Source organism: Loxodonta africana, chromosome 1 (genome assembly GCF_030014295.1).
Source record: "Loxodonta africana isolate mLoxAfr1 chromosome 1, mLoxAfr1.hap2, whole genome shotgun sequence".
Lineage (NCBI taxonomy): Eukaryota > Metazoa > Chordata > Mammalia > Proboscidea > Elephantidae > Loxodonta > Loxodonta africana.
The window spans coordinates 219,783,809-219,811,710 of NC_087342.1; the positions used below are offsets into that span (position 1 = coordinate 219,783,809).

At 42.2% G+C, this 27,902-nt stretch overlaps 1 protein-coding gene across 3 annotated transcripts; it reads left to right on the forward strand.

The window, feature by feature from the left end:
• The first annotated feature begins 2,135 nt into the window (after positions 1-2,135).
• Positions 2,136-27,902, forward strand: IYD (iodotyrosine deiodinase). Of its 3 annotated transcripts, none has more exons than XM_003404298.3 (5): positions 2,136-2,313; positions 19,490-19,681; positions 21,935-22,094; positions 24,641-24,797; positions 27,621-27,902. In XM_003404298.3, the coding sequence occupies exons 1-5, from the start codon at positions 2,136-2,138 to the stop codon at positions 27,801-27,803; spliced, it is 870 nt and encodes a 289-aa protein (XP_003404346.2). In that variant the 3' UTR covers positions 27,804-27,902. The 3 variants fall into 3 exon arrangements, with proteins under 3 accessions (XP_003404346.2, XP_064148216.1, XP_023404461.2); XM_064292146.1 differs by lacking the exon at positions 27,621-27,902 and adding an exon at positions 25,952-26,710; XM_023548693.2 differs by lacking the exon at positions 2,136-2,313 and having other exon boundaries at positions 19,485-19,622.

Here is a 27,902-nt window from a genome sequence, read left to right on the forward strand (position 1 = left end):
GGCTACACTTGGGTACACTAGTGCTGCAAGTGCTTTGGAATAAGAGGCAGCTTGGGTCCTACGGAAGCTGGGAGGCGTGTGCAGTATTAACTGCCTCCAGGTATCACCATTAACTGCCTTGGCTACCTGCTGCCATCTGCACCCTTGCCCTTTAACTGGTAACATCTGCCAGGTTCTCCTGTGTCTGTACATATCATAAACCTCTTTTCCGTATTCTTCCTTTCAGTGCCAGCTCCTCGCAAGTCACAAGCCTTTGCCTACACTATTCCCTCTGCCTACAGGCCCTTTTCCTCCCCCTCTCTGTACACCATGGGCTTACTGGTACTCCATCCTGGGGCAGCGGGCTTTCCATGCCCTCCACCCACGTCTGCTATAACCAATCCTATCCCTACTCCCATTTCCCTGTGTCTAATCCCATTCCTGGCACTGAATGACTTGGGCTCATGTGGTTATAGGAACAGAGGGCCATTCTGATCCTTTGAGGGAAAATGGGTGTCTTACAAGGACACATGTGGACTGAGACCCAGCCCCACTAGGAGTCTGCTGGGCACTGAGGCAATGGCAGCCACGGCCTCTCTGTTCCTCCTGTGGGCTTTGGGGCACTTCTTCCTTCTCGGCTTTGCTTCTCCCTACACCTGTGTTCTGCTCCCCTGTTGCTCCTGAGTGGCTTATTCTGTACATTTCATAGAAGGAAAAGAGGCATGGGGTCACAGCCTGGAGGTTCGCCAGGCACCTGCACCAGCTGGGGTTGAGACGGGATGGGGTCACACAGAGCTGTACATGGCTACCTCTGAAGCCCTTTAATTTCATTTCCCCTAGGAGAGCTGTGAAAACCCCGGTGGCATAGTGGTTAAGTGCTATGGCTTCTAACAGAAAGGCCAGCAGTTCTAATTCACCAGGGGCTTCTTGGAAGCTCCATGGGGCAGTTCTACTCTGTCCTATAGGGTTACTATTAGTCATAATCAACTCGACAACAATGGGTTTGGTTTTATGAAGTTAGGACCAGTACAACATACATTAAGAAAATAGTTATCTGTCACAAAAAGGACTATTAAAATATATGTTACTTATTTAATTTTTGGATAGGCAATATATTCATAACAGTTAAAAATTCAAAAAATTATGGAATAGTACACAAGAAAAATTCTCCCTCCTTATCCCCCATCTACCCAGTACCATAAAAAAAACCCTCTTCAAAAAAGTAATCAGTTTTTTTTTTTTTTTAGCTCTTTAGTTTGAAAGGAAACTCATAATAAGTTGCAAGACTAGTACAGGGCAGCTGCTATAACCACTGTGTTTAATTTATAGTATAATCTTCCAGGAGATATTATAAATATACGAGCACATACAAATATATAGTATTTTCCCCTCTGTTTACTCAAGCGGTATGTTATTATATATACTTCAATACCTCACTAAAAATATCCCTATTTAATGATTTATTATGCAATTCATCAGTCATTTTATTTCTTTGTGTCACTTTTCCTAGGCTTTTCTGTTGGCCATGGCTGATGTTTAGATCCGGTTCGAAGCCCTGGTTTTTCTCTACTGTAAAACATGACAATTTCTTGTCTTCATATGTTGGCTCATCCTTCCTTAAAAAAGAAATAAGCAAAACAACCTTAGGACAGTGTTTCAAAACCATGCTGGTTTTAAAAATGCAGATCACCAGGGCTCTTTCTTTTCTTTCAGCAGATTTGAGTTGGTGCCTGCAAATTCTATCCTTTCAAAAACAAGTCTGGCAGGTGATTCCTAGGCTCAGGCAAGTTCAAGACACATTATTCTCAGAGAATAGTTATGCATGAGGAAGATTAAATGCTTTCTTCCACTGCCAGCAAGATCCAGCACATTAAAGCGTTTACTCAGGTCCTGGCAATTATTGTCTAACAATACATTGATTAAATAACAAAATTTACAAAGCGAACTTGCTAGGGCGTTACCAAACCCACAACACACCTGGCACACACGTGCCTGTGATCTTTGCTCCTTTGCCAAGTCCTCGCAGAATCAGAAAGTTCTGTACTTTGTTCCATCCTCTCCACACGCCCCTGCTCTGCTCCAGGCCGTCTCCCAGTGTTCCCTGGTCCTGCCTCTGTTTGTTTAAATACCGGTGTGAGCGGATCAGACGCCTGACCATGCTTCTCCTGACTCCTGTCTTGGTAGCCCTTGTCTGCATTTTGATTGTGTGGATCTTTAAAAATACCAATAGAAGCATCAAGAAAAGAAAAGTGGAGTCTCAAGCCAGGGCCGAGACTCGTCCATGGATGGATGAAGACTTAAGAGACAGCAGTGACCTCTACCAAGTGGAAGAAGGTAAAGACCCGACAGTGCTGTTTAGTTCAACATTTCACATGAGTATAAGCTGATGCTAGGGGTTATGCAAAGGAAGAAAGGCATGCAGGTCAGTTTCACCATCCACCTCCATTGTGCCAAGTATTAGTGTGTACAAAGACAAAGCATTCCTCTTGGGTGGTCAGTTTTTCGCCTGCTGGCACAAATCCAGCTTTATTCCTAGATACTCAGCATAAAGGCTGTTGTGAGACCGACATTATTTCCTGTATCCAGTCCTCTTCTGGCTGTTAAAATCCTTCTGAAGGCCACATCACAGGCAGGCAGTTGGCATGCAGTTAAGAGGTCAGGTTTTGATCAAGAACTTTGAAATCCATCAAGTAGCATTTATCTAGGGACTAGCAAGCTCCTTCCACTGTGTCAAGCTCTGTGGTTAAAGTCAAGAGTGGCCTCTACCCTTAACGAGCTTAGTGTCCATTTGGGTAGACAGTAATATACAGAAAACAATTAGAGAGTAACAAAGAGACATACCAGGTGGAACTGATTACAGGGTGTCTAGAGAAGGCTCAGACATGAAGGGATAGTTAGGAACAGGATAACAGAGGTGAAGGGGTATGAACTGGGCCTGGGAAGATTAATAGGATATGAAGAGCAAGGTCTGGAGGCATCTGTGGTAGAAGGGGCAGAAGGAGTGCAAGTACAGGGAAAGAGATGGAGAAGATGGGAGGACAATATTGACCAGGGAAATAGTGAACATGAGCTGGAGTAGTGAGGGAGGGCCAGGTTATGGATGACCTGAGAAGGGAGATGTGATAAAGGCAGGGAGGGATAGGTTTTTGAGGAGTCTTGGGAAACCTATTGGAGAAGGTTGTCTGAGGCGGGTTTGTGGGATGGATTCAATGTGGAAGAGGCTCATGATTTTCAGGTGGGCTAGTGATGCCCTTGCTCCAACAGAGGCCACGGAAGAGTGTGTGTGGGGTGTGTGTGTTGGGGTGTGTGTGTGTGTGTGTGTGTGTGTGTGTGGTATGTGCTGAGTTATCCTAATCTCAGGGTTGGGTGCGGGGTGTAAAACCGGCATTCAGTGCCTGGGAGCTGATGATGCTGAGTGTGGTGCACAGGATTCGGGTCTGAGCAGCTTCTTAGCCAGTCTTTGTGCTGCCTCTTACTCTCAGCTGTACACCAATTATGCCCAGTTGAGAAGCATTTCCCTTAAATGAAGGGAGCTCTGTTGACAAGCTGTGGCAATGATTTTTTCTGGTTATGATGGCCTGGATGGTGGCAGCAGTGAAATGCATGGAAGGGGTGAAGCTGAAGGGGGAATGGGTTTGGTAATAAATTGGATATTGGGAGGAGAAGGAGAGGGTGAGATGTGGAGAATGGGAGACTCTGAGCACCATAAACGGATGGGGAGGAAGACGGTCTGGCTTATGGGGAAGACGGGCTTAGTTAAGGGTGTGTTAGATTTGAGGTGACAGTGACACATGGGAGCAGTCTAGGTGAGGGATCCAGGCCACAGATACTTACCTGAGAGTCACCAATGTGGGGTGATACCTGGAAATTACCAAACTAATGAATTCACTAAAAGGGTCTTTCTAGAGAGAAGGCTGAGGATAGAACTTGGGGGGTACCCGCAGATCAGAAGAGTTGTGGTGGGAGAAATGTACTACAGAAAAGGAGAAGGCATGGAAAAGAGAGGTCCAGGAAAATAATTATAACAGCCCTTATGTAGCATTATTATATTGCCAGTGCCTTGTTTTACATATAGAAAATCATATCATCTTCATGACAATACAGTGGGGAATGCGTTATTATTATTCCCATATTATAGACGAGGCAACCGAGGCCCAAACAGGTTAAGTCACCTGCCCAAGAATGTAGGGGTAGAGCCAGGACCCAGGTAGTTTGGCTCAAGACTAGGCATGAAGCTAGTTGGTTAGATCGCCCCTCCAACAGAAGAAGGACATGGAACAGAGGAGGCAGGGGATGGCCAGCCAGGTTTAAAATTCTCTGGGAGCATGAGTTGAGGAAAGGTTATTGGGTTTGAAGACCCAAGAGTTTTAAAGATACAAGAAAGAATTGTAAGGCTTGTGGGGAATCAGGAACCTGGGGCTGTACCTGAGGCTGGGTGCACAGAACCCAGCTGTATGCCCTATTCTAGTTCTCTGTCTACTTATTCACTTTACAAAGTCCTCTGCCTCTTTACTGTGTGTTCTTTTTGGTCCTCATCCTTGTCATAGCTTTACCCAGAGGAATGAATTGAACACTCTCAGTGGCCTTCTCAGTAGCCATGGGCGAATCAGCCTGGTTGTAGAATTTCACAGATGTGTTGTTGACATTTTTGTTGTTTACATGAGCAATACCTGCTAAGGCCACACAAAATAATAATACACAAGAAACAATTCGAAAGTAACAAATAGGCAAAGTAGGCAGAACTGATTATAAGGCCTTTAGAAAAGGCTCAGAGGAACCCTGGTGGCACAAAGCTTAAGAGCTCAGCTGCTAACCTAAAGGCTGATGGCTCAAACCCACCCACCCAACAGCTCCTCAGAAGAAAGGCCTGGTGATCTGCTCCTGTAAAGATTACAGCCAAGAAAACTCTATGGGGCAGTTCCACTCTGTCACACGGGGTCGCTATGAGTTGGAATCAACTCGAACACACAACAACAGAGAAGACTCAGGTGTGATGGCAGGTGAGGACCATCCTATGGTAGATGAGAATCAACATTTAAACCCAGGTTCCTCTGCCACCCAAGTTCCTGCTCCTAATGATGGTCTAAGTGAGGCTCTCACTGCCAGTGGCCCCGGTTCAGAACGGATAGAGCAGGAAGGTAATTGGAGTAGAGAAAGGATTCCATTTCTGAAGAAACATGGCAGTCATTTTGATCATGGCGAATAGATACCAGGTTCAAACTATTTTGAAAATCAACAATAAGAGGGGAAAACAGCAAAATAAGTATTGTAGGTTATTCTAATGTGAGTTAAGGAAAAATGTCCACACTAATATAACCTGCTCCAGCTCTGGGTCACAAAGAATTCCTACTTCATATTCATAGATCAAGGAATCAGCAGGGGGAGGGGAAGGGACGGAGCTGACAGGCTTCATGCGGTCACCTTGTTAGATGTGAGATAGACTTCCTTCGGGGACCAGTCTAGGATGGTGTCCTTTCAGTACTCTCAGTCTCTGTTTATCTGTAGCAGAGGTCTAAGAAGAGGAAGTTTGTGATGTTTATCTCAAAGAGCAATTTTCAGATTGTTCCACTAAAATGAAGGAAAAATCCTACACAAAAATTCTCTAGTCAGGCCTATGAAAGTTCATGGAAATGGGAATAGGAGGAAAAGATAGAGGAAACACACCTCGTGAAGATGTGTCAGTTTTAATGGTGGTGGGGATTTTTCTGCACTTACGTTCACTAGCTATCCCTAAACTACATTGCTAAGTAAACTTTTAATTATCGCAGGTTATCCAGTCTTTGCTAAGTTTTTGTCTAGTGTGGATATCACCTGAGAATAAAAATGTTTCCACAAACTCAGGAAAGGAGAGATTTTTATTTATTTTTTTTTATGGTAACTTTTTTTTTTTTTTATGGTAACATGTAGCCGTCAGAACAAGTTTCAAAGTTGTTCAATGAATCAAGGACAACTCACCTCAATAATAACCCACCAACCAGTGTCAGCCTCTTGCTTCTGAAACTCAGCCAATCCCGAGAGGACTCACTCCAATACCAGTGCCTCTAAGGGCCAGCTCTTACAGACGATGTCAATCCACGTACTCCATCAGTCCCTGGCTCTATGCTTCTCAACCAAGTGGTGCGTTAGCAAGAGTCAGTTGTTAAATATTCAGGGATTTTGCAGGCCGTATGTTAAATCATCAGTAGCTTGAAATCAAGCCCTGACGGGAATATTTACACCACAGAAATTGGCAGGTACAATAAATCAGGGGCTTTCCCTGCCCCCTGCCCAGAACCAGTTTATCAGCACCCCACTGCCAAAAATTCTGTATAAGGTCAGCATTCTACTCTGCTCAGAAAGACTGAGCTTAATCAGCATAACTCTCTTTTACTATAAACCAGTTGCCATCTAGCCAATTTGACTCATGGTGACCCTATGTGTATCAGAGTAAGGTAATGAATTCGGCCTCGTCTATTTCATTGTCCTGTTGTTTCGTTCTTTCAAGGCGATTCCAACTTATAGTGCCCCTATAGGACAGAGCATAACTGCCCCATGGGGTTTCCTAGGCTGTAATCTTTATGGGAGCAGTTTGCCAGGTCTTGTCTCCCACAGAACAACTGGTGGGCTCGAACCTCCAACCTTTGGTTTAGCAGCTATTGTGCTACAAGGTCTCCTTTTCATTATCCTATGCACCCACTAATACTTTTGCATGGCTAATTTAAAAGGTTGGTTTGCCAAGACTCTTGTAAGACCTCAAGGTTTTAGGATAAGAAAACCAAAAAACTTATTGCCGTCAAGTTGATTTCTACTTATAACAACCCTACAGCACAGAGTAGAACAGCCCCATAGGGTTTCCTAGGCTGTAATCTTTATGGAAGCAGATTGGTGGATTTGAACTGTTGACCATTTGGTTAGCAGCCATAGCTCTTAACCACTGCACTTACAGGGCTCCCCTTTAGGATAATGGGCAGTTAAATTTAGATGAGAGGAAATTAGGAAAGAGTAAGGACTCAAATGAAGATGTTGTCCTTGAGAGCAAATCTGGTTGGGTCCAACTAGAGAAGACTTCAGATCGGCATGGGGACTTTGGGATACCAAAAAGGATGACAAAACCTACTGCTGTCAAGTCAATTCCAACTCATAGTGACCCTGTAGGACAAAGTAGAACTGCCCCATAGGCGGTATCCAGAGAGTGGCTGGTGGATTTGAATCGCTGACCTTTTGGTTAGCAGCAGAGCTCTTCACCAGTGCACCACCAAGACTCCAAAAAGTGATGAAAGGCTCAGAAAAACAAATTCTGCCAACTTCCTTGCGTTGCCTCAGGATAGTGTTGCTCTAGCCAGTGTCTCTCCATCTGGGCACCTCCAAACCTCCCCAGCTTCCACATCTCTGAGGTGCTACTAGTGAAATAATCAACCTATTGCAGATGTTATTGTTAGGTGCCAGTTCTAACTCATAGTGACCCGATAGGACAGAGCAGAACTGCCCCATAGGGTTCCCAACAAGTGGCTGGTAGATCTGAACTACTGACCTTGTGGTTAGCAGCTGAGCTCTTAACCACTACGCCGCCAGGGAGTGGAATGACTGAGAGACCCAAATAAGGAGTAGAGCAAAGGCTGGGGCAGTTGGGCATTCTGGGATAGGAGTTGAGCCCTGAAGCTGCTACCATCCTCACCTCCAGAATCTCTCTGCTGGGAGGGCTACATCACACCCATCCTGAGTAACACTGCTCCTCAAGGATCCCAAAAAGTTCGAGGAGGGGAACAAGAATTGTGTGATACAAGTTGGCCTTGTAGACTGAGAGCTGGGAAATCTGGGGCCCCTTGCAAACATTTTGAAGTAGAAATGCACAAACACAAAAGCAACTTATTTAGAGACTCAGCCAGAGAAAATACCTCCATGTTAAATTTTAAAGAGTAGATGGGATCTAGAATTGCTTCACCTTTAAACCTAATTCCTCGACATTAAAGCAATGATAAAAGGCAAGTTGCTACTAGTACCAACAGCCAATCTCAACTGTAGCAATGTAAGATCTACATTAAAAAGCAAACCATAATAGCACACATTTGCTTTGGAATGTGCACTTCAGAGCTTGAATGTATCCCCCAGATTGGCTTGGCTGGTCTAGGGTGGAGGCAGGAAAACAAAGAAGTTGTTGTACAGGTTGTTCTCTTTACTCTTGGTGAGGGCCACATTCCTTGGGGGCAGCCAGGAGTTCAACGGTGGGCAGAGAAGTGGTACGTTTTGTGTTTATTCACTGCCCTGCATCCCCTTGGGGGACTTTCTGCCTGAGCTCACTGTGCTCTATGCCTGCCTGGTTCTGCCTGATCCCACTCTTGGGCAGCACATTGACCTTCTGACCTGTGAGAGGCTCCAGGAACAGCAGTCCCACCGTGCCCTGCTACAGAGACCCACTCAGGACAATCCAATTCATATCATTTGTACTAGAGTATGGCTGGAACGGAAAAGGCTCAGAACTTTAGAAGCTGAAGAAATGGCTAAGTAATGCACCTAGGCTGCCTTTAACCACAAGTGGGAATGGATTTTAAGAGTTAGTAACTTTTAGCTTATCTTTAAAACAGTTAAAACCAAAAAAAAAAAAAAACTATTGCCGTGGAGTCAATTCCAATTCAAAGTGATGCTATAGGACAGAGTAGAACTGTCCTGCAGGGTTTCCAAGGAGCAGCTAGTGGCCTTCTGGTTAGCAGCCTGAGCTCTTAACCCCCTAAGGAAGCATTTAATACATTATCTCATATACTGCTTACCAACAACAGAGATTGTCAGACTTACTGACAAATTGTGTAGAAAGTGTCATTGGTGTTGAAAGTTTTTATTGACACATTTGATAAAGATCAGGGTTATCATTATGACCTTGCTGACATCTGGGTTTAGTTCAGGACTGACTGCTGGAGAGCTGATAGGTGCTTGTTGCCACTCCCCCATCACATCTACTTCCTTTAAACTTAGTAAAGGGCCTTCTAATTAAATTTGTACACTCTGGGCCCAAGGTCCAGCTGCTAGTAAATGTAGACGTGTAGAGAATGGAGAGTACGTATATATTCAACTTTACTAGGTAATGCTGAGATTTTGGAAAAACTGCAGCAACTGTCTCTTTAAATATCGCCTCTGCCCGATTCTCTCTTCTCCTTCTAGGACTCCGATTGAACGGTTAGACCATCTCATTGTACTATCTGGTGTCTTTCATCTTTTCTTCCATATTGTCACTCTTATTGTTTCTTCATGCTACATTTTGGATAGATCAGAAGAAACTGCATTCCCACTGATTAATTTTCTCTCCTGCTGTGCCTACTCTGAGTTATATCTATCTACTGGGTATTTAATTTAGGTTATTGTAATCTTTATTTCCAGAAGATCTGTTTGGTTCTTTTTTCAAATTTTCTATGTCACTTTTTCCTGCCAAAATTGTCAAGCTTGTCTTTTATTTCTTTGAACATAGTGAGTATAGTTGTTTATGATCTGTGTCTGTCTGATAATTCCAATATCTCAAGTCTTTGTGGGTCTGTTTCTGTTGTCTCTGGTTTCTATGGTTCTTAATCATGACTTCCCGTCATTCTTCTGAAAAAATTACTTGTAAAAACTACTTGAGGTCTGGATACTTGTACTTATTTCCAGAGAATATTCATTTTTGTGCCTAACAATTGTTCAACACTCTAAGGCTCTATAAAGACTTTAAGGTCAAGAATTGTGGTTTCCTGGGTCACCCAGGGGGTATTACCTTAGGCTGCAAGTACGTGCTATGGCTGGTTCCCCTAAATTTCACTTTTACTAAGGAGACCTGGTGGTGCAGTGATGGAGCGTTTGGCTGCTAACCAAAAGGTCGGCAGTTTGAATCTACCAGCCACTCCTTGGAAACCCTGCACGGCAGTTCCACTCAGTATTATAGGGTCGCTATGAGTCAGAATTGACTCGACAGCAACGGGTAGTTAGTAAGGGGCATAGGAGCCCTGGTGGTGCAAGGTTAAGCGTTTGGCTGCTAACTGAAAGGTCAGGGATTTGAACCCACCAGCTGCTCCACGGGAGAAAGATGTGGCAGCCTGCTTCCGTAAAGATTACAGCCTAGGAAACGCTATGGGGCAGTTCTACTCTGTCCTATGAGTCGAAATCAACTTGACTGCAATGGGTTTAGCTTTTTCCGTTTATGGGGCATAACTCTCTAGGGTTCCAGTTTAAAGTGTGAGGGCTATCAGGTTCACAGTCCTGGTGTTTTGACTTATGTAACCATAAAAGTAGACACTTTTGTCTGAGCTCGCCTTCACAACTGTTCGTTGGTAATTGGAAAATGTCTTTTGGGCATTTGAGTGCTAGATTACCTCTGTGGGCACTCACCTTCACCTAGATTTTAACTGTGATTTCTCACTTCAGTGCTTAGAAGAAAATATTACAAAATACATTGTATTTAAAATTTTAGCTTTCTTTAGCTTGGAGGGTTGGTCTAAATACCTAACTAACCATCTCTGGAAGTGGAATTCCTTTGGTAGGTGCCACAACCACAATCACAACAACCACAACCACAACTATAATATCAGCTAATCTGTGCCTTTAAAGTGGACTTGCATGTACTCAAAGAAGAAAGGAGCAAATCATTGTTTTCCGTCACACAGCTCGAGGCAAGGGATATACATCACATCAAGGAAATTCATTGGCTTTTAGGGGCGTGATCAATAAGGAAGAAAGGAGACAGCATTATATTCGGTTTTCTAAAGACACAGTTTGCATTTCACAATATGTAGGACACATACATCTTCACTCACATAAATTTTAATGGTTTCAGAGAACCCAAATGTGTTACTTTAGGAAAGTGAGTGCTGACCATTTTCAGGATTATTTATTTTCATTGTAGTCTCTGATTATCTGCTCTTAGTTAAGTAGGAGTTGCCGCCTAAGGTGACATAACTTCTCTGCAGCAATTCCCATTAACCTGAAAAGGACTAGGGTAGGTTTAGTAAAGACTAAGTTTTTGTGTAAAAGAACCATCTGCTCACCAGATCCCATTGATTTTTCAGTGTCTGTTTCCTGGCAGCCATGTTGGTGAAGTTTTATTTATCTGATTCAAAGTTCCCTGAAAAAGCCAATTCATACCAATTTATTCCACTGTCTACTTTGTCTATGGTCTCCTTTCCATATCTTTTGCTTCCTAGTTTCTAGGTATTGATGAAGTTCAACAACCATCAAAAATCCCACTTGGGCCCCAGACCAGAAAGTAATACACGCCCACGCATGCACACATGAGCGCAGGCACAGGGGTGCGTACACACATTTTTTTCTCCATCCCAAACATTCCCCTTTTCAATAATTTGAGCTGTTTGATTGAAGCCAACATTTTGAAGTTTATTTCTGTTGAAATCTTTGTTGTTCACATTTCAATTCTTTAACATTTATTATTTTCTGGCTCAATCTTTGGCCAATTTTTATAAACGTTTTGAGTGTGCCTATAAAGAATGTGTCTTCTAGAGTTGTTTGGTGCAGTGTTCTATATATGTTCATCTGGTCATTTTGTTAATGGCCTTGTTCAGATCTTCTGTATCCTTACTGATTTTTTTCCTGCTTATTCTGTCATTACTGAGAGAAGTGTGTTAAGATATTCCACTATGATCATGGCTTTTTAAATTTCTTCTTGAAAGTCTGTCTTGAGATGCTGTAATAAAAGTGCATATACATTTAAAATTGTGCTTTTCTAGTAAATTGAAATTTTTACTATTATATAGTGACCTCTCTCTATCATTTATGCTTTTTGCCTTAATTTTTGCTTCATTTGATATTAATATAATTATACTACGCATGGTATAACTTTTTTACGCTTTTACTTTCAGCCTTTCTATATTCTTATGTTTTAGATGTGCCTCTTTCTAACACCATATAAAAAATTAAAAGAAAAAATCATTGGACTTTATCAGGAGCATTTGGTCCACTTGTATCCAATGCAATCACTCTTGTTGCTATTAAGAATTCAGTTATCATTCTTACTGTTATACTTCTGAAGATAATCTTTTTTCTCTGGCTACTTTTAAGATTTTTATATTTATTTATAAAAGGTGTGGGTTTCTTTTTCTTATGATTTTTATTATAATTTACTGAGACTTTGAATCTGTAGTTTTTTGCTTTTAATCAGCTCTGGGAATTTCTTGTCTGCAATCTCTTCAAATGTTGCCTCTGCCACACTCTTTCTCATCTTCTTTGGGGTGTGATCAAATGTATCTTAGACATTCTGTTTGTTCTATGTTTATTGCTCTTTTTTCTGTGTGTTCCATCACTTGGTTTCTCCTTGCCCCATTCTAGATATTTTCTTCTGACTCACCTTCCAGTTCGTTGCTTCTTTATGTAGCTAACTGAAAGGTCGGTGGTTTGAACCCACCAGTTGCTCAGTGGGAGAAGAGACCTAGTGACCTGCTCCCATAAAGATTACAGCCTAGGAAACACTATGGGGCTGTTATACTCTGTTACGTTGGGTCACTATGAGTCAGAACTGACTTGACAGCGTGCAATAACAATATGCTTTAAACTCACCCTTTAAGTTTTTAATTCTATTATTTTATTTTCAGATGTTTTCTTTTCTAGTTGGTCTATTTTTTCATATTTGCTATGTCAGTTTTTATCCTTTCTTGTGCCCTGCAGACGTATTTAATCGTGTCTTTTTTTCCTCCTCTAAACATAATAATCATAGTTCCTCAGTCTGATAATTCCAATATTTGGAGTCTCTGGGTATCTGATTCTGTTTTTTTTTAACTAATCCTGCTGTTCCTTGCTCAAAGTGTTTTGTTTCTTTGTGAGCTTGAGTAGATTTGGTAGACTGCTAGTAATTATACTTAAAAATTATTTACATGTTGGCATTTTCTTCTGCTAGGCACATGGGGTACTTTTGGCAGGACTACCTTATTCCAAGTTCAAGGTTGAGGTTTCCAGAGCCCACCAAAATGATATAAACCCTACTTGCAAGACTACCTGGGAATAAAGACTACATATCTCACCCCTTGTGTCATTGTTATAGTCTTGCATTCATGATTATGAACTTATAACTAAATACTAATTATGGAAATAGTGCTATAAGCTTATCATTCATGGACCATTATTTTAATTGGTTTAAAGTCCTTGTGTATAAAACAATATTTGGTTTAGACAAAGGAAACATACATCCTCATTGAGCTCCAGGAAATTTTATTAATTCTCAAATGCAATCCATTTAAATTATATTAGTTTAAGACTAGTCCCTTGGATAGGCCCCAAGCTATTTTACCTCAAGTTATTAAAATTAGCAGCATAAATCAGGACAGGTAATTCATAACCTTTCTGAATCAACTGACCTCTATATCTAGCTCTCCTGACCTTGCTCCCAGTACCCAGGTACGTTGTAGGTATTTTTCTCCAGAATATGGTACTGGGGCAATCACCACTATTAGAAAAACGTTAGTGATCACACTGTGGAGATACAAACTGTTAGAACCCATTTTGTTGAGAAAAACATCCTAGAAAAACCCAAACTGAGACACGGTTTTGTTTAACAATTTGTTTCTGGTATGAAACAAACCATTGTGACACTATCCCGGTAGGAGACAGTTTTTTAAACTGGGCTTTCTACATAATAAGAAACAAATTAGAAAGTAGGGCTTTGCCCTTCTACTCAAAACATCAGATGGGTTTCATGGGTGTTTCTGTGCTTGTAGTCAGTCTGTATACACGTGTTCTCACACATGTCTAACCTGATTTACCTCTTACTTGTAACCTACCTCACCATGTGGCTTTAAATTGAAAGCCACTTAGCCCTTTCTAGGCAAGGTATTACCTTGCAGAATTCATATTGGCAGATATGAAAAGATTACCCAAAGCTAACTGAAGATGAAACCACTTCCTGCATACTAATCTATTTATGCTTCTTTCTTCTTGGAGGTCCTAAACGTGTACCTCCCACCCCGTCAGTAACGTGTACTGGGACACAGAACACAACCAAACTCAGCTGTAAAAGATGGTACTGCCTGTTGTGGAAGTGAGCCAGCACTGGCCTTTGCAACTGTGGACCTTGAGCTCCACTCTGTGCAATTGCAGGTCGTTTTAGTTATCTAGTCCTGCTACGACAGAAGTGGCTGTATACCGCAAATGGATGGCATAACGATGAGAAATTTATTCTCTCACAGTCTAGGAGGCTAGAAGTCCAAATTCAGGGTGCCGGCTCCAGGGGTAGGCTTTCTCTGTCAGTCAGCTCGGGGTGGGGGGGGGGGGTCCTTTTTATCAATCTTCTCCTGGTCTAGGATCTTCTCAGCACAGCGACTCTGGGTCCAAACCGCACGCTCTGCTCCTGGCACTACTTTCTTGGTGGTATGAAGTGCTTCTGTTTTTCTGCTTGCTTCTCTCTTTTATATCTTAAAAGAGATTGACTCAAGATACAACCTAATCTTGTAGATTGAGTCCTGCCTCATTAGCATAACTGCCTCTAGTCCTGACTCATTAACATCATAGAAGTAGGATTTACAACACATAGGAAAATCAAATCAGTTGACAAAATGGTGGACAATCACACAATACTGGGAATCATGACCTAGCCAAGTTGACACATATTTGGGGAGGACACAATTCAATCTATAACATTCCACACTTTGGCCCCCCAGAAATTCATGTCCTTGCCACATGTAAAACACATCCACCCCACCATATCATAGCAAAAGTCTTAAATCGACTCCAAGTCCAAAATCCAAAAATTTCTCTCCACCTGTGAAATCTGCTTCCAAAGTGTAATGGTAGAATGGAAAAAAGGTAGACATTTCCATTACAAATAGGAGAAATTGGAGGCAAGGAAGGGATAACAGGTGCCAAGCAAGTCAGCAGAACACATTACATTAGCTCTCAAAGCTTGAAAAATAATCCTCTGTTCTCTGAGACCATTTAGACAATGGCCCTACCCTCCAGACTCTAGGTATTGGCCATATTTTCCAGATTCTGAATGGAGGCCCTTCGACCCTGAGCTTTAGCTCCACCTTCCAGGCCCACTGGAACTGCAACTCTCCTTCCTCGCATTTGGGTGGCCCCATTCTCCTAGTCCATCTGAGTGGCAACTCCACCCTTTGAGACTTCAGAGGTGGTGGCCCTGCCTTTTGATACTGAGCCAGCTCTTTTTCCTGGTTCCTTGGCCTCTCAGCCCCTGGGGCCTCACTGCCCCCATTGCCCTGCTGGGACAAGTGTTCTAAAGCTCTGTAGCTCCACTGATAAGTGCCTGGAGGTACCCCACTTCATATGGAAGTCACTCAGCTGTCTTGCGTGAGTCGGCAAGCCTAGCTTCACCGATAAGTGCCTGGAGGCGCCCCACTCCACCAGGAAGCATTCGCACAAAGGCACTCAGCTCTCTTGCTCCATGGGTTGGCACTAGAGCTGTTTCACATTGGCCTCCTGGTTCTGCTGCTGCTTATCGCCGTCTGCTCTGTCTCCAGTGTAACAGCTCCCCTCACTTCCTTCAAGTACTCAGAAGAATTGTCCTTGATGTTCATAATTCCAACAGTCTGTTCAAGGCAATCTAGGCTTTTAATAATATTAGTCACCCTAAATCTCTTCCAGCTTCCACCCATTCATAGTTTCAAAACTACTTCCACATTTTAGGTATCTATTACAGCAAGACTCCACTCTTCCGGTACCAAATCCTATCTTAGTTATCTAGTGCTGCTATAACAGAATTACCACAAGTGGATGGCTTTAACAAAGGGACATTTATTCTCTCACAGTTTAGGAGGCTAGAAGTCCAGAACCAGCGTGCCAGCTCCAGGGAATGCTTTTCTCTCTGTCAGTTCTGGGGGAAGGTCCTTGTCATCAATCTTCCCTGGCTAAGAGCTTCTCAGCACAGGAACCCTGGGTCCAAAGGATGAGCTCTGCTCCCAGCACTGCTTTCCTGGTGGTATTGTAAGGGGGAGGGGGAAAGCTTGTACTCGGGAAGAGGAAGAGGCAGGGGGTGGTGACATTCCTCAATAAGACAATCCCAACAAAGGAAGAGACAGGGGGTGGTGACATTCCTCAATAAGATGGTCCCTACATAGTTAAACTTTAAGCCAAGAAAATGATCTTTACAGGGATCTTTGATAAAGCCCTTAACTTGATAAAGTCCCTAACTTGATAAGATCTCTAACTTGGTAATTAAACCTTAAGCCAAGGAAATAGGTTTCATGGGGGTGTCTCGTCCTGGGTTTTAAATGTTAATAGGGACAAATCAAGAAAAGAACATAAAACCCTAAGAAAACGACTTTCGGGGCTCTCTGATTCTCTCTATATCTGGGTAGCCCACCTGACACTTCCTAGACAAGTGTACTTTTACTACTAACCCTCTGCTTGCTAATAAACCTCTGCTCGCTAGGCATTATTTGTCTCAATGTTTGAATTCTTTCCTACACCGAAGACAAGAACCGAGGCCATTCTCCGGTAACAGTATGAGGTTCCTTGTCTCTCTGCTCGCTTCTTTTATATCTCAAAAGATATTTACTCAAAATACAACCTAATCTTGTAGGTTGAGTCCTGCCTCATTAACATAGCTGCCTCATTAACATCATAGAATTAGGATTTACAACACATAGGAAAATCACATCAGATGACAAAATGGTAGACAATCACACAATACTGGGAATCATAGATTAGCCAAGTTGACACACATTTTTGGCCAACACAATCCAATCTATAACACAGGTGTAACCATTTGTTAACTGTACTGAAGGTGTGTCCTTAAGAAGGAAGTGTTCATATACAGCTACAGTAGTCAGAACAGCCTGGTACTGGTACAACTGTGGACACATTGACCAATGGACTAGAACTGAGAACTCAGATATAAACTTATCCACCTATGGTCACCTGATCTTCAACAAAAGCCCAAAGTTCATCAAATGGAGAAAAGACAGTCTTTTTAACAAATGATGCTGGCAAAACTGGAAGTCTACCTGCAAAAAAATGAAACAGGATCCATACTTCACACCATACACAAAAACTAATTCAAAATGGATCAAAGACCTAAATATAAAACCAAAAACTATAAAGGTTGTAGAAGAAAAAATAAGGTCAACACTAGAGGCCCTAATACACTGCATAAACAGGATACGAGCCATAACTAACAATACACATACACCTGAAGGTAAGCTAGATAACTGGGATCTTCTAAAAATTAAACACACACGGTCATCAAAAGACTTCACCAAAAGTGTAGCAGAACCTACAGACTGGGAAAAAATTATTGGCTATGACAAGTCCACCAAAGGTCTAATCTCTAAAATCTACAGGAAAATCCAGTACCTCTACAACAAAAAGACAAATAATCCAAATAAAAAAATGGGCAAAGGATATGAACTGACACTTCGCCAAAGAAGACATTCCAGCTACTAACAGACACATAAGGAAATGCTCTTGATCACAAGCCATTAGAGAAATGCAAATCAAGACCACAACAAGATACCATCTCACCCCTGCGTTACTGGCATGAACAATCAAAAAAAATGGAAAATAACAAATGTTGGAGAGGCTGTGGGGAGATTGGAACTCTTATGCACTGCTGGTGGGAATGTAAAATGGTACAATCATTTTGGAAAACGATATGGCACTTTCTTACAAAGTTAGAAATAGAAATACCATATGATCCAGAATCTCACTCCTAGGAATATGTCCTAGAGAAATAAGAGCCATCACATGAATAGAAGTAGGCACAGCCATGTTTATTGCAGCATTATTTACAACAGCAAAAAGATGAAAACAACCTAAGTACCCATCAGTAGATGAATGAATAAACAGACTGTGGTACATACATACAATGGAATACTATGCAATGATAAAAAACAATGACGAATCTCTGAAACATCTCACAACATGGATGAATCTGGAGGGTATTAGGCTGAGTGAAATAAGTCAATCAAAAGGGCGAATATTGCATGAGACTGCTATTATAAAAACTCATAAAAAGGTTTACATGCAAAAAGAAACAACCTTTGATGATTATAAGGGAAGGAAGGGTGGGAAGGGAAAAACTGTGGTGAAGGGGAAGATAGTACACAACACTGGAGAAGCCAGCACAACTTGACCAAGACAAGGTCATGACAGCTCCACAGACACATCCAAGCTCTCCGAGGAACTGAATTACTAGTCTGAGGCCTGGGGACCATGGTCTCGGGAACGTCTGCCTCAATTGGCATTACATAGTTTATGAAGAAAATGTTCTACATCCTACTCTGGTGAGTAGCATCTAGGGCCTTCAAAGCTTGTGAGTGGCCATCTAAGATACTTCACTGGTTTCATCCTGTCTGGAGCAAGAGAGAATGAAGAAAACCAGAAACACAAGGGAAAGATTCGTCCAAAGGACTAATGGACCACAAGTACCACAGCCTCCACCAGACTGAGTCCAGCACAACCAGACGGTGCCAGGCTACCAGCACTGACTGCCATGGGAGGGGTCACAATGGAGGGCCCCAGACAGAGCTGGAGAAAAATGTAGAACAAAACTCTAACCAAAAAAAAAAAAAAGACCAGACTTTCTGGTCTGACAGAGACTGGAGACACCCCAGGAGTATAGCTCCTGGACACTCCCGAGGTTCACCCCTCATTCAAAGATTAGACAGGCCCGTAAAGCAAAACGAGACTAAACGGGCACACCAGCCCAGGGGCCAGGACAACAAGGCAGGAGGGGACAGCAAAGCTGGTAATGGGAAACCCAAGGTCAGGAAAAGGAGAGTGTTGACATGTCATGGGAGTGGCAACAAATATCACAAGACAATACGCGTACTGTTTAATGAGAAACTAATTTGCTCTGTAAACCGTCATCTAAAACACAATTTAAAAAAAAAAATCTAAGTATATTAGAACATACTGATTCCTTTGCAGAAAAAAAAAAGAGGAAGAATAAAGTGTTCGAATTTAAAAAGCTGCTGCCTAGTTTTGAAAAAAAGACTACCTGGGGCCTGATTGATTTATGATTCACCCTTTCCCTGAGGATGTAGCTCATGGGGTCCCAACTTATTGTGGGAAGGGTTTGTATTAGCTTTGCATTGTATGTGGGCCTGGACTTTGATTTCTGTCCCCTTGATCCCTGAAGATATAAAAATGGAAATTAAGGTTTGTAGGGATTGGCAAACACATTCAAGGAAATGCCGTTTCTGTGGTTATTTACTTCTGCAGGTTCATATTTTCCTCCCATGTTCAGCTGGAGAATTTCTTACAATGTTGTCAACCCTTCAGTGATTTTTAAATGACTTTAAAAAACGCTTTATCTGTTACTTTTACTGGTTTTCAGCTGATGGGAGATTGTTTCAAATAACCTAGTCCACCACTACTAGAAATGTGAATTCCTTAGCTTTTTGTAGGAAAAAAAAGTCCCTTTTTAAAAAAAAATATTTATTTTCAGTCCAGAGTTTGAAGGATAATCAAGATCATAGGTCAGGAATTTCTTTCTCATCTTGTTTTGATACCTTTGGGCTCATAACTCTAGACACATTTTTGAGAACTTTATCTCCTTGGTGTCTGTCTGTCTGTCTCACGACTAAGGGATGATTTGCCCCTTTGTTATTTAAAGATGGTGATGAATGGCAAGAGTCGGAAGAAACCATCGACCACATTCCATTTGCCCACACTCGATATTCTGAGGAGGAGATGGCCAAGAGATCCCAGGAATTTTATGAACTTCTCAACCAGAGACGATCTGTCAGGTTCATAAGTAATGAGCAAATCCCAATGGAAGTCATTGATAACATCATCAAAGCGGCAGGTTTGTAATTGCACATGAGGTCTTTGTGAATGTCGGTGGCATCAGTGATGTGACAACATTGGAGAAATGCCGAAGTCGAAACAGAGTGAATAAAGCCTAGAGGGACATGTTTATCTGTAGAGCCTTATCCAGGCCTTTGACTCCCAGGAACATAATGGTTTCCACTTACTACATTTTGACCGTTACAAACTTCTTTGGAGCATTTGTGACCACAGTACGAAACTTCTGAAAATATCCAATTTTATAAACTTTTATTAAAATGTAAAATTTCTGAACATACTATCACTCGTTAGAAGAGAAGTTATCTTTCTTTCCCCCATTAGAACACATACACATGTATCACACCATACGTTCATATATTCATACTTATACAAACATACACATTTCTCTTTTTGGAACAGATTTTCTTACGTTACATATCAGCTCCAGTATTCTATTTATCTGGCAAAATTTACTCATGTAAAAATTGCAAAGTAAAACAAAGAAACCCATTTTCTATGTAAATTGGTATCTCCACAGAGGAAAAAAAAATGAAAGGTACAGAAAAGGGGAAAGAGAGATAAGAAAAACCAACCTATTTAAGAATCTTCTCTAATTGGAGTCTTATTACTATATAAGTCACATAAATTTCATTTGCAGAAATTATTCTACACCCACTGTGAATCCATTGTCCAATTAAAAAATAAAAAGCAAGAATAAAACATTTCATTTCAGTAAAGAATACAAGTGCACTAGGTTGCTGAGTCTTTTATTTAATACCTTATCTACCCATTGCTGTCAAGTCCATTCTGACTTACAGCAATCCTATAGGACAGAGTAGAACTGCCCCATAGGGATTCCAAGGAGCGGAATAGCAGTTAATAAATTTCGCGTGTGTGTGTGTGTGTGTGTGTGTGTGTGTGTGTGTGTGTGTGATGTTCAGGTGAATTCGGCATAATTGAAAGCACTAGGGAGATATACAATTTATTTCATATGTTTAAAGCAATTTAGTTCTTGTTTACAGACACATATTTAGTGAGAAAATAACATGGGTACTAAGTGAACTACAATCACTCTGCTAAGAATTAAGTGCCTCGTGGTTAGTTTTTAACTTGCACTTCACAAGCCAACCATGCCCTCTCTAATATGGGTGGTGGTTTGTACAAACAAGAACCCCATTGGTAGTAAGCAGGCCTGACTCCCTTCACAGGTAGAACTTATGCCCTTAGATTACTCATTAAGAAGAAAGAGCCTATTTTGAAATAGCCCACAAATGGTCATTGTTGTCCCCCCTCGGAGCAGTGGGCCATCTCTAGGACAGAGGGTGACACTTTAGTCAGAAGCTGGCCCAGGCCCTGAATGGAATCTCAAAGAGAATTTGGGCTCCTTGAGATGTGAACTATGAAACTTTTTTCTGGGATGCTGAAACTGAATCAAGGTGGCTGAGGGGTCCTGAGCCCAAGTAAGTGGGAAGACACCACTGTTTTGTATATTTAGTGCCCAAGGAAAAGAGTTTTGTTGTGTCCCAATGAGACCACAAACCACTTGAAACTCGAAATCGCCCATAGCATTACACTCAGAGCTTTGGTACTGGCACTAAACAGTTTGCAGTTTAGTTGTCTTTTGAAGAGCGTCTTTAAAACCATTTTTGGATTTAAATTTTGCCATTTCCAATAAGCTTCATGAATTTATCCATTCTCAAGAATATTAAAACAAACAACATTTTGGAGGATGTTAGCTGCCAGGACTTCTCCCTTGAGTTCCCTCAGCAGTCGTGGTGCACTTACTTGGGAACATCTTCTGTATAATTAGAAAAGCCATGATAAATTCCCACAGCCCTTGAGCTACTGGCCTTCATCTCAGTTAGTTGGTTCAGAGACACCCAGGTTGATGGCCAAAATGGAATCAGCAGTGGTATGTCAGAGTCAGCTGCCAAGCACTTTGTTTTCCAGATGATCTAACTTCATTTTGAGCAAGTATGGATTATTGTATTTATTTTTATTTAACATTACCCTGTTTTTCTGCAGTTTTAATTTTCTGACTGTAATTTAATGGGTGATAGGAACAGCCTTGGTGATGCAGTGGTTAAAGCACTTGGCCGCTAACCGAAAGGTTGGCAATTCCAAATCACCAGCTGCTCCATGGGAGAAAAATGTGGTCTGCTTCTGTGAAGATTACAGCCTAGGAAACCCCATGGGGCAGTTGGACTTTGACCTACAGTCTCGCTATGAGTCGGAGTCAACTCAACGGCAGCGGGTTTGGTTTTGGTTTCAGGAACAGCGCCAAGTGGAGCCCACACAGAGCCTTGGACCTTTGTGGTTGTGAAGGACCCAGATGTGAAGCATAGGATTCGGGAGATCATCGAGGAAGAAGAAGAGATAAACTACAGGAGAAGAATGGGAGTCAGATGGGTGACAGACCTGAAGAAACTGAGGTACGGCAATTGGTGGAATTAGGAGTGTTTGACTTTTTTTAATAAAACAACTATGACTGCAGCTTCTTGGATTCGTTAAGTGTTAAAAGGTTTGCTTCTGTCTAGCTACAAAGAGAAATGAAGTTCTGATACATGCTACAACATGGATGAATCTTGAAAACATTATGCTGAGTGAAATGTCAGACACAAAAGGACAAATATCGTATGAACCCACTGACATGAAGTATCTAGAATTGACAAACACATAGAACAAAGTTTGTGAGTGATTACCAGGGTCAGGCGGGGGAAAAATGGGAACTTATTGTTTAAGGGGCACTGAGTTTCTGTTACAAGTGATGAAAAATTTAGAAACAAACAGTGATGATGTTTTTACAACATGATGAATATAATTAACATCGCTGAATATATACATAAAAATGGCTGAAATGGCAAATGTTTTGTTATATACAGCTTGCTACAGAAACAAAAGCTTGCTTCTGTCTCTGAGAGGAGTTATGGAAGCTAAGTTAGGGCTCACCCCCCTATTGCCTTGAGCCCCAAGTATCATGGAGTGGTTAGGAACACCAGCTGGAATCAGATCTGGGATCAAATCCAGCTCTGGTGGGATCAGGTATATGGCTCCCCCAAATTTTCTCCCTATCTGTAGGTTGTCTCTTCACTTTATTGACAAAGTCCTTTGAGGCACAAAAATTTTTAATTTTGATGAAGCCCAATTTGTCTATTTTGTCTTTTGCTGCTCCCACTTTTGGTTCCATAGTGTATTTTAAAGCAGTAAAGTGGCCCGGCTTGTTTCATAAAAAACTAGGCTAAAATGGGATGAATGGTGACCTTCTCTTACTAATTAATAATATATCCTAAGAAACAATTTCAGTATGCTAGGGTTACATGATTGTCTTTCTTTTGAATATCTGTCCTAGAATGAAACTTTTGCCAAAATGTCTGGGATAGGGTAAAGAATAGGAAAGATAGGCTCTGAATTGCCAAAAAAAAAAAAATTAAACTCAACATTTACATCTCAAAGGAGTAACATCCCCCTCCTGGAAAAGTTCCCTTCCTTTTCTCTGTAACTGGGTTAAGAGGGTTACTTTTCACCAACCTGTAGTTTCAGGTAAACTTTGCTGTCATTTTTGCCTACTCCCTTGCATGACCCTATACAGGAGGCACCAGCTCTAGTAGCTATACCTCCCCAAGTTCTCCTGGGCCCGTGTCTTCCCCTTCAGCTCACCCTCCTGCCTGGGCCATTGCTCTTGTCCCCTGTCTAGTCTCCCTCCCTCTGGTAGGACTCTGTAGTTGATACTTCCAAATATCGCCCTTCGTGATAACCCTCTCCCCATACCAATCCACTTCTTCCTGAAAGAGATCTTTTATGTGATGCTTTCACTCAGAAGCCTGTGATAACTCTCCAGTATCTAATAAGCAAAGTCCAGGACCCTCCAAATCTGTACATAACCTACGACCCACCCATGCCCCACTGTATAACACATCCTCCAGCTTACCAGGCTTCTGGAAATTCCCTGGCCTGCCTTGCACTTTCCTTCCTAACTCTGCCTCTACAAATCTCTTCTTTCTGCCTGGGATGCTGTTCTAGTCCCCTCTCTCCACGTGGCCTTCAGTGCCCATTTCTGGGATACTTTCTTCTATCCTTCTCACTCAAAATTAATGTTTCATTTTTGGGGGTCAGTGCACTTGGTTCATATTTCTTTAATAGCACTTAACTAGATTTCATTTGCTGAATGTTGGCCTACAGCTTAGAGGATCCATCTTTTGTATCTTCCAGTATTTCATATGCCTTACCCTGGTGGTGTAGGAAACCCTGGTTGCATAGTGGTTAAGAGCTACAGCTACTAACCAAAAGGTTGGCAGTTCAAATCCACCAAGTGCTCCTTGGAAACTCTATGGGGCGGTTCTACCCTGTCCTCTAAGGTCTCTATGAATCAGAATGGACTCGATGGCAGTGGGTTTGGTTTGATTTTGGTTTGCCACACTAGGCTTGTGTGTCACTATGATGCTGGAATCTATACTACCAGTATTTCAAATACCAGCAGGGTTACCCGTGGTGGATAGGTTTCAGCAATGACTCCGACTGATATAGACTAGGCAGAAAGGCCTGATGATCTACCTCTGAAAAATAGCCAGTGAATATACCCTGGATCACCACAATATTGTCCGATAGAGTGCTAGAAGATGAGCTGCCCGGATTGGAAAGCACTCCTCGACAATGGACTCACACATACCAATGATTCTGAGGATGGTGCAGGACCAGGCAATATTTCGTTCCGTCGTACCTGGGGCTGTCATGAGTCAAAGCTGACTAGACGGCAGCTAATAACAACGACAGCCATTCTAGGCATATGTTTATTGAATTGAATGACCTTGGACAGAAAAAGATGAATAAAACACCACACACACATTTCTGTTCTTTTCCAGTTTAAACATAAAAAAAAAAAAAATGACTTTACTTTCAACATAAATAAGCTAAGGTAATAAAAAGAGAACAAAAACCACCAAAAGCAAATAATCCCCTGAATCTCTTTTTTTCTCCCCAGAACCAACTGGATTAAAGAGTACTTGGACACAGCCCCTGTTTTGATTCTCATTTTCAAACAAGTACATGGTTTTGCTGCAAACGGCAAAAAGAAGGTCCACTACTACAGCGAGATCAGTGTTTCCATCTCCTGTGGCCTCCTCCTGGCTGCCCTGCAGGTATGTCCCCTTCCAGCAGGCCCAAGAGAGAGAAGCGAGGCAGGGGGACAAAGGTGGCTCTAGTCAAACAGGTCAGCTGAGCTTCTGATTCAGGGACTTTTGAAATGGTTTATCTACAGTTGAGTTCCTAAGTAAGGTAACTCGATGTCAAAACTGACTTTGGAAACCTGGATTGGTGAGTGTGATGGCTCTGCAAGGCAGAATTCTGCCTGGAAATTGATTTCCAACGTCATTTTGTGGTCAGGAAAATTGTCACTGAGTTTGACGTCATCTGCATCAAAATGAAGCTTCAAGGTTTCTGGCCAACACACACAAAGATCTTCAGATCTTCAAAGTCACAAGGACTGAGGTCTTATACGTGTTTAATGTCACTGTCTTAGCAGACACGGGGCTCAAGAACTACAAGGAGACTTCTGTCACAGAGTTCCTTTCCCGAGAAGCTGAGTTTCCATTGTATTAGAAGCATATCCCCGTGCTTAAAGAATTTCCAGTACGGTTATTATTTAGTAGCTAGAGCAAGGCTAAGCAGGAAATGGAGCAGGATTAAGACATTCCTTCCACATTATTCATTGCCTTAATTCAACAAGCACTTACTGAGCTCCTTCTCTATGACATAGGCCCTGGGTGATGCAAATAGTTCATATGCTTGGCTGCTAACTGAAAGGTTGGCAGTTTTCGCTCACCCAGAGGTGCCTTGGAAGAAACGCCTGGTGATCTACTTCCAAAAAATCAGCCATTGAAAACTCCATGGAGCACAGTTCTACCCTGACACACATTGGGTCTCCATGAGACAAAATCGACTTGATGACAACTGGTTCTACGTGGCAGATCCTGGGAGGCCCCGGGGATAGTTGCCTTATGAACTGAACATTCTGGTGGAGAGTGGGGTCTAGATAGGCGGTAGAGAGAGACAGTAAACATAAAATAAATAGAACAAAAAAGATTCTAACAGGAGTGATGATACTTTCAAGGAACAAAAGAGTCCAAAAAACTATGTACTTACTTTACTATCTCAGAGAAAACTTTGTGTGCTGAAAATATCTTACAGTACATATTTATTGTTACATGAAAGAGGAATGTGTTTATATATAGAATACTTGAAAAATCCTTCTGAGGGAGTTGGCATTTTATTTCACTCGTGACTCTCTAAGCAGATACAGGAAGGAATTGCTCTGCAGCATCAGACCGCGAGCTGCCATCTATGTGAGGGTCCTGCAAGAAGCAGTTTAGGCCTGAAGAGAGCTCAGTTCACGAAGTGGCTTCTGTGCGTTGGAATCACTTTCCTGTTGAGTTTGCTGCCCTCTAGCTTTCCATAAGGCATAGTTCTGTGTGTAGGTCACAATTTGTGAGGAAGGAAAGAAGTCTTCAGGAAGCCCTCATCTGGACAGATTGCAGACTGAATGAACTAATGACCTTGCTATACTATACATGACCCTCCCAGCAGCAGCAGAACTTCCTTATGGCTCAGGCTTACCTTGGCAACCTGATTGGAAATGCTTGGCTGGGAGGTGTATGGAAACTACATTTATCTAGCAAACTCATTGCTTTCACTAAACCAACCAGTTGCCATTGAACTGACTCTGACTCATGGTGACCCCATGTATCTCAGAGTAGAACTGCACTCCATAGGGTTTTCAATGGCTAAATTTTTGGAAGTAGATCACGGGGAACTTCTTCCGAGGTGCCACGGGGTAGACTCAAACCTTCAACTTTTGGATTAGCAGTCAAGAACCTTAACCATTTGCATGTTTGTTTATTATTTAGAGGAGCTTGGGGAGAATAGTGGTTAAGTGCTATGGCTGCTAACCAAAGGGTTGGCAGTTTGAATCCACCAGGCTGTCCTTGGAAACTCTACTCTGTCCTAGAGGGTCACTGTGAGTCAGAATCGACTCGAAGGCAACGAGTTTTGGGGAGAGACTGATGGGGTTTTTCCTCTACCCCAATTTATCCCCTGGCCACGGGGTCCCCTCTCATAGGACCTTCCTATTTTCAGGTGGGGATGATGCCCCGCCTCCACTGTTGGTTTTATAATCATAGGAACCCCCTGTTGTTTTTGTCATTCCTTTGGTGTAATTGTATTCTCCAAATTACTATATAAAATAGTCATTCCTATTTCTTAAACATCAATGAAAAGTTTTTTGTTTTTTTTTTTTCTTCTTTAAGAAGCTTCCCACTGTTGGATTTAAAAAAGGTGTGGTATGGGGAGGTGACAGAGTGCAGGTGAGATTCAAGATGCCCATCACCTGAGGTGGTGGCCTTTGGCTTCCTGTCTCAGTTCCCTGGTGTTTCCACAACACAGATAAAGAACAGAACTCTTATTTTCTCTCAGTTCAGAAGGCTAGAAATCTGATTTCAGGGCATCAGCTCTAGGGGAAGGTCCACTTTGTCCCTCTCAGTGTCTCGTAGCCGCCAGTAGTCCTTGGTGTTCCTGGGTTTGTAGATGTCATGGTCTCCGTCATCACATGGTGCCTGTCTTCCCTGTGAGTTCCATGTCCATTCTTCTCTTTTAATAAGGTACCACTTAGGGGTGATTAGGTCTAGGACCCACCCTACTTTGGTAAGACCCCCTTAACATAACAAAAGAAAATTCCCATTTCCAAACAGGGTCACATTTACAGGTACATGAGTTAGGACTTCAACATAAGGATTATCACTTTTGGCAGGGGGGACACAGTTTACTCCATAACACGGTCCAATTCAGGGAAATGATGAGACTAGTAGGGCTAATAGGGATTAGAATACCCCCAGGCCAGAAGCCGAGCTGTGATTTTGCCAATGGCTCTAAAATGTATGTTTTCCTTCTCCTATTTTTTTTTATTCTAGAATGCAGGTCTGGTGACTGTCACTACCTCGCCTCTCAACTGTGGCCCACGACTGAGGGTACTCCTGGGCCGCCCCACAAATGAAAAGCTGCTGTTGCTGCTCCCTGTGGGCTACCCCAGCAAAGAGGCCACAGTGCCCAACCTCAAACGGAAGCCTCTGGATCAGATCATGGTGACTGTGTAGACAGGAGACTATCGAAGGGAGATGCTCGAAGACGAGGCCCCTGCCCCCCTCTCCTGTCCATGCCTGTTTCTCTTGGTTATTGGCTGCTCCTTCTGTAGG

Bases quoted from the DNA above. Each gene is read 5' to 3' on its own strand.
- IYD (XM_003404298.3), top strand. From the start codon at position 2,136: ATGCTTCTCCTGACTCCTGTCTTGGTAGCCCTTGTCTGCATTTTGATT. The intron at 2,314-19,489 runs GTAAAGACCCGA...TGTTATTTAAAG, and splicing joins CCTCTACCAAGTGGAAGAAG to ATGGTGATGAATGGCAAGAG. The intron at 19,682-21,934 runs GTTTGTAATTGC...TTTTGGTTTCAG, and splicing joins TAACATCATCAAAGCGGCAG to GAACAGCGCCAAGTGGAGCC.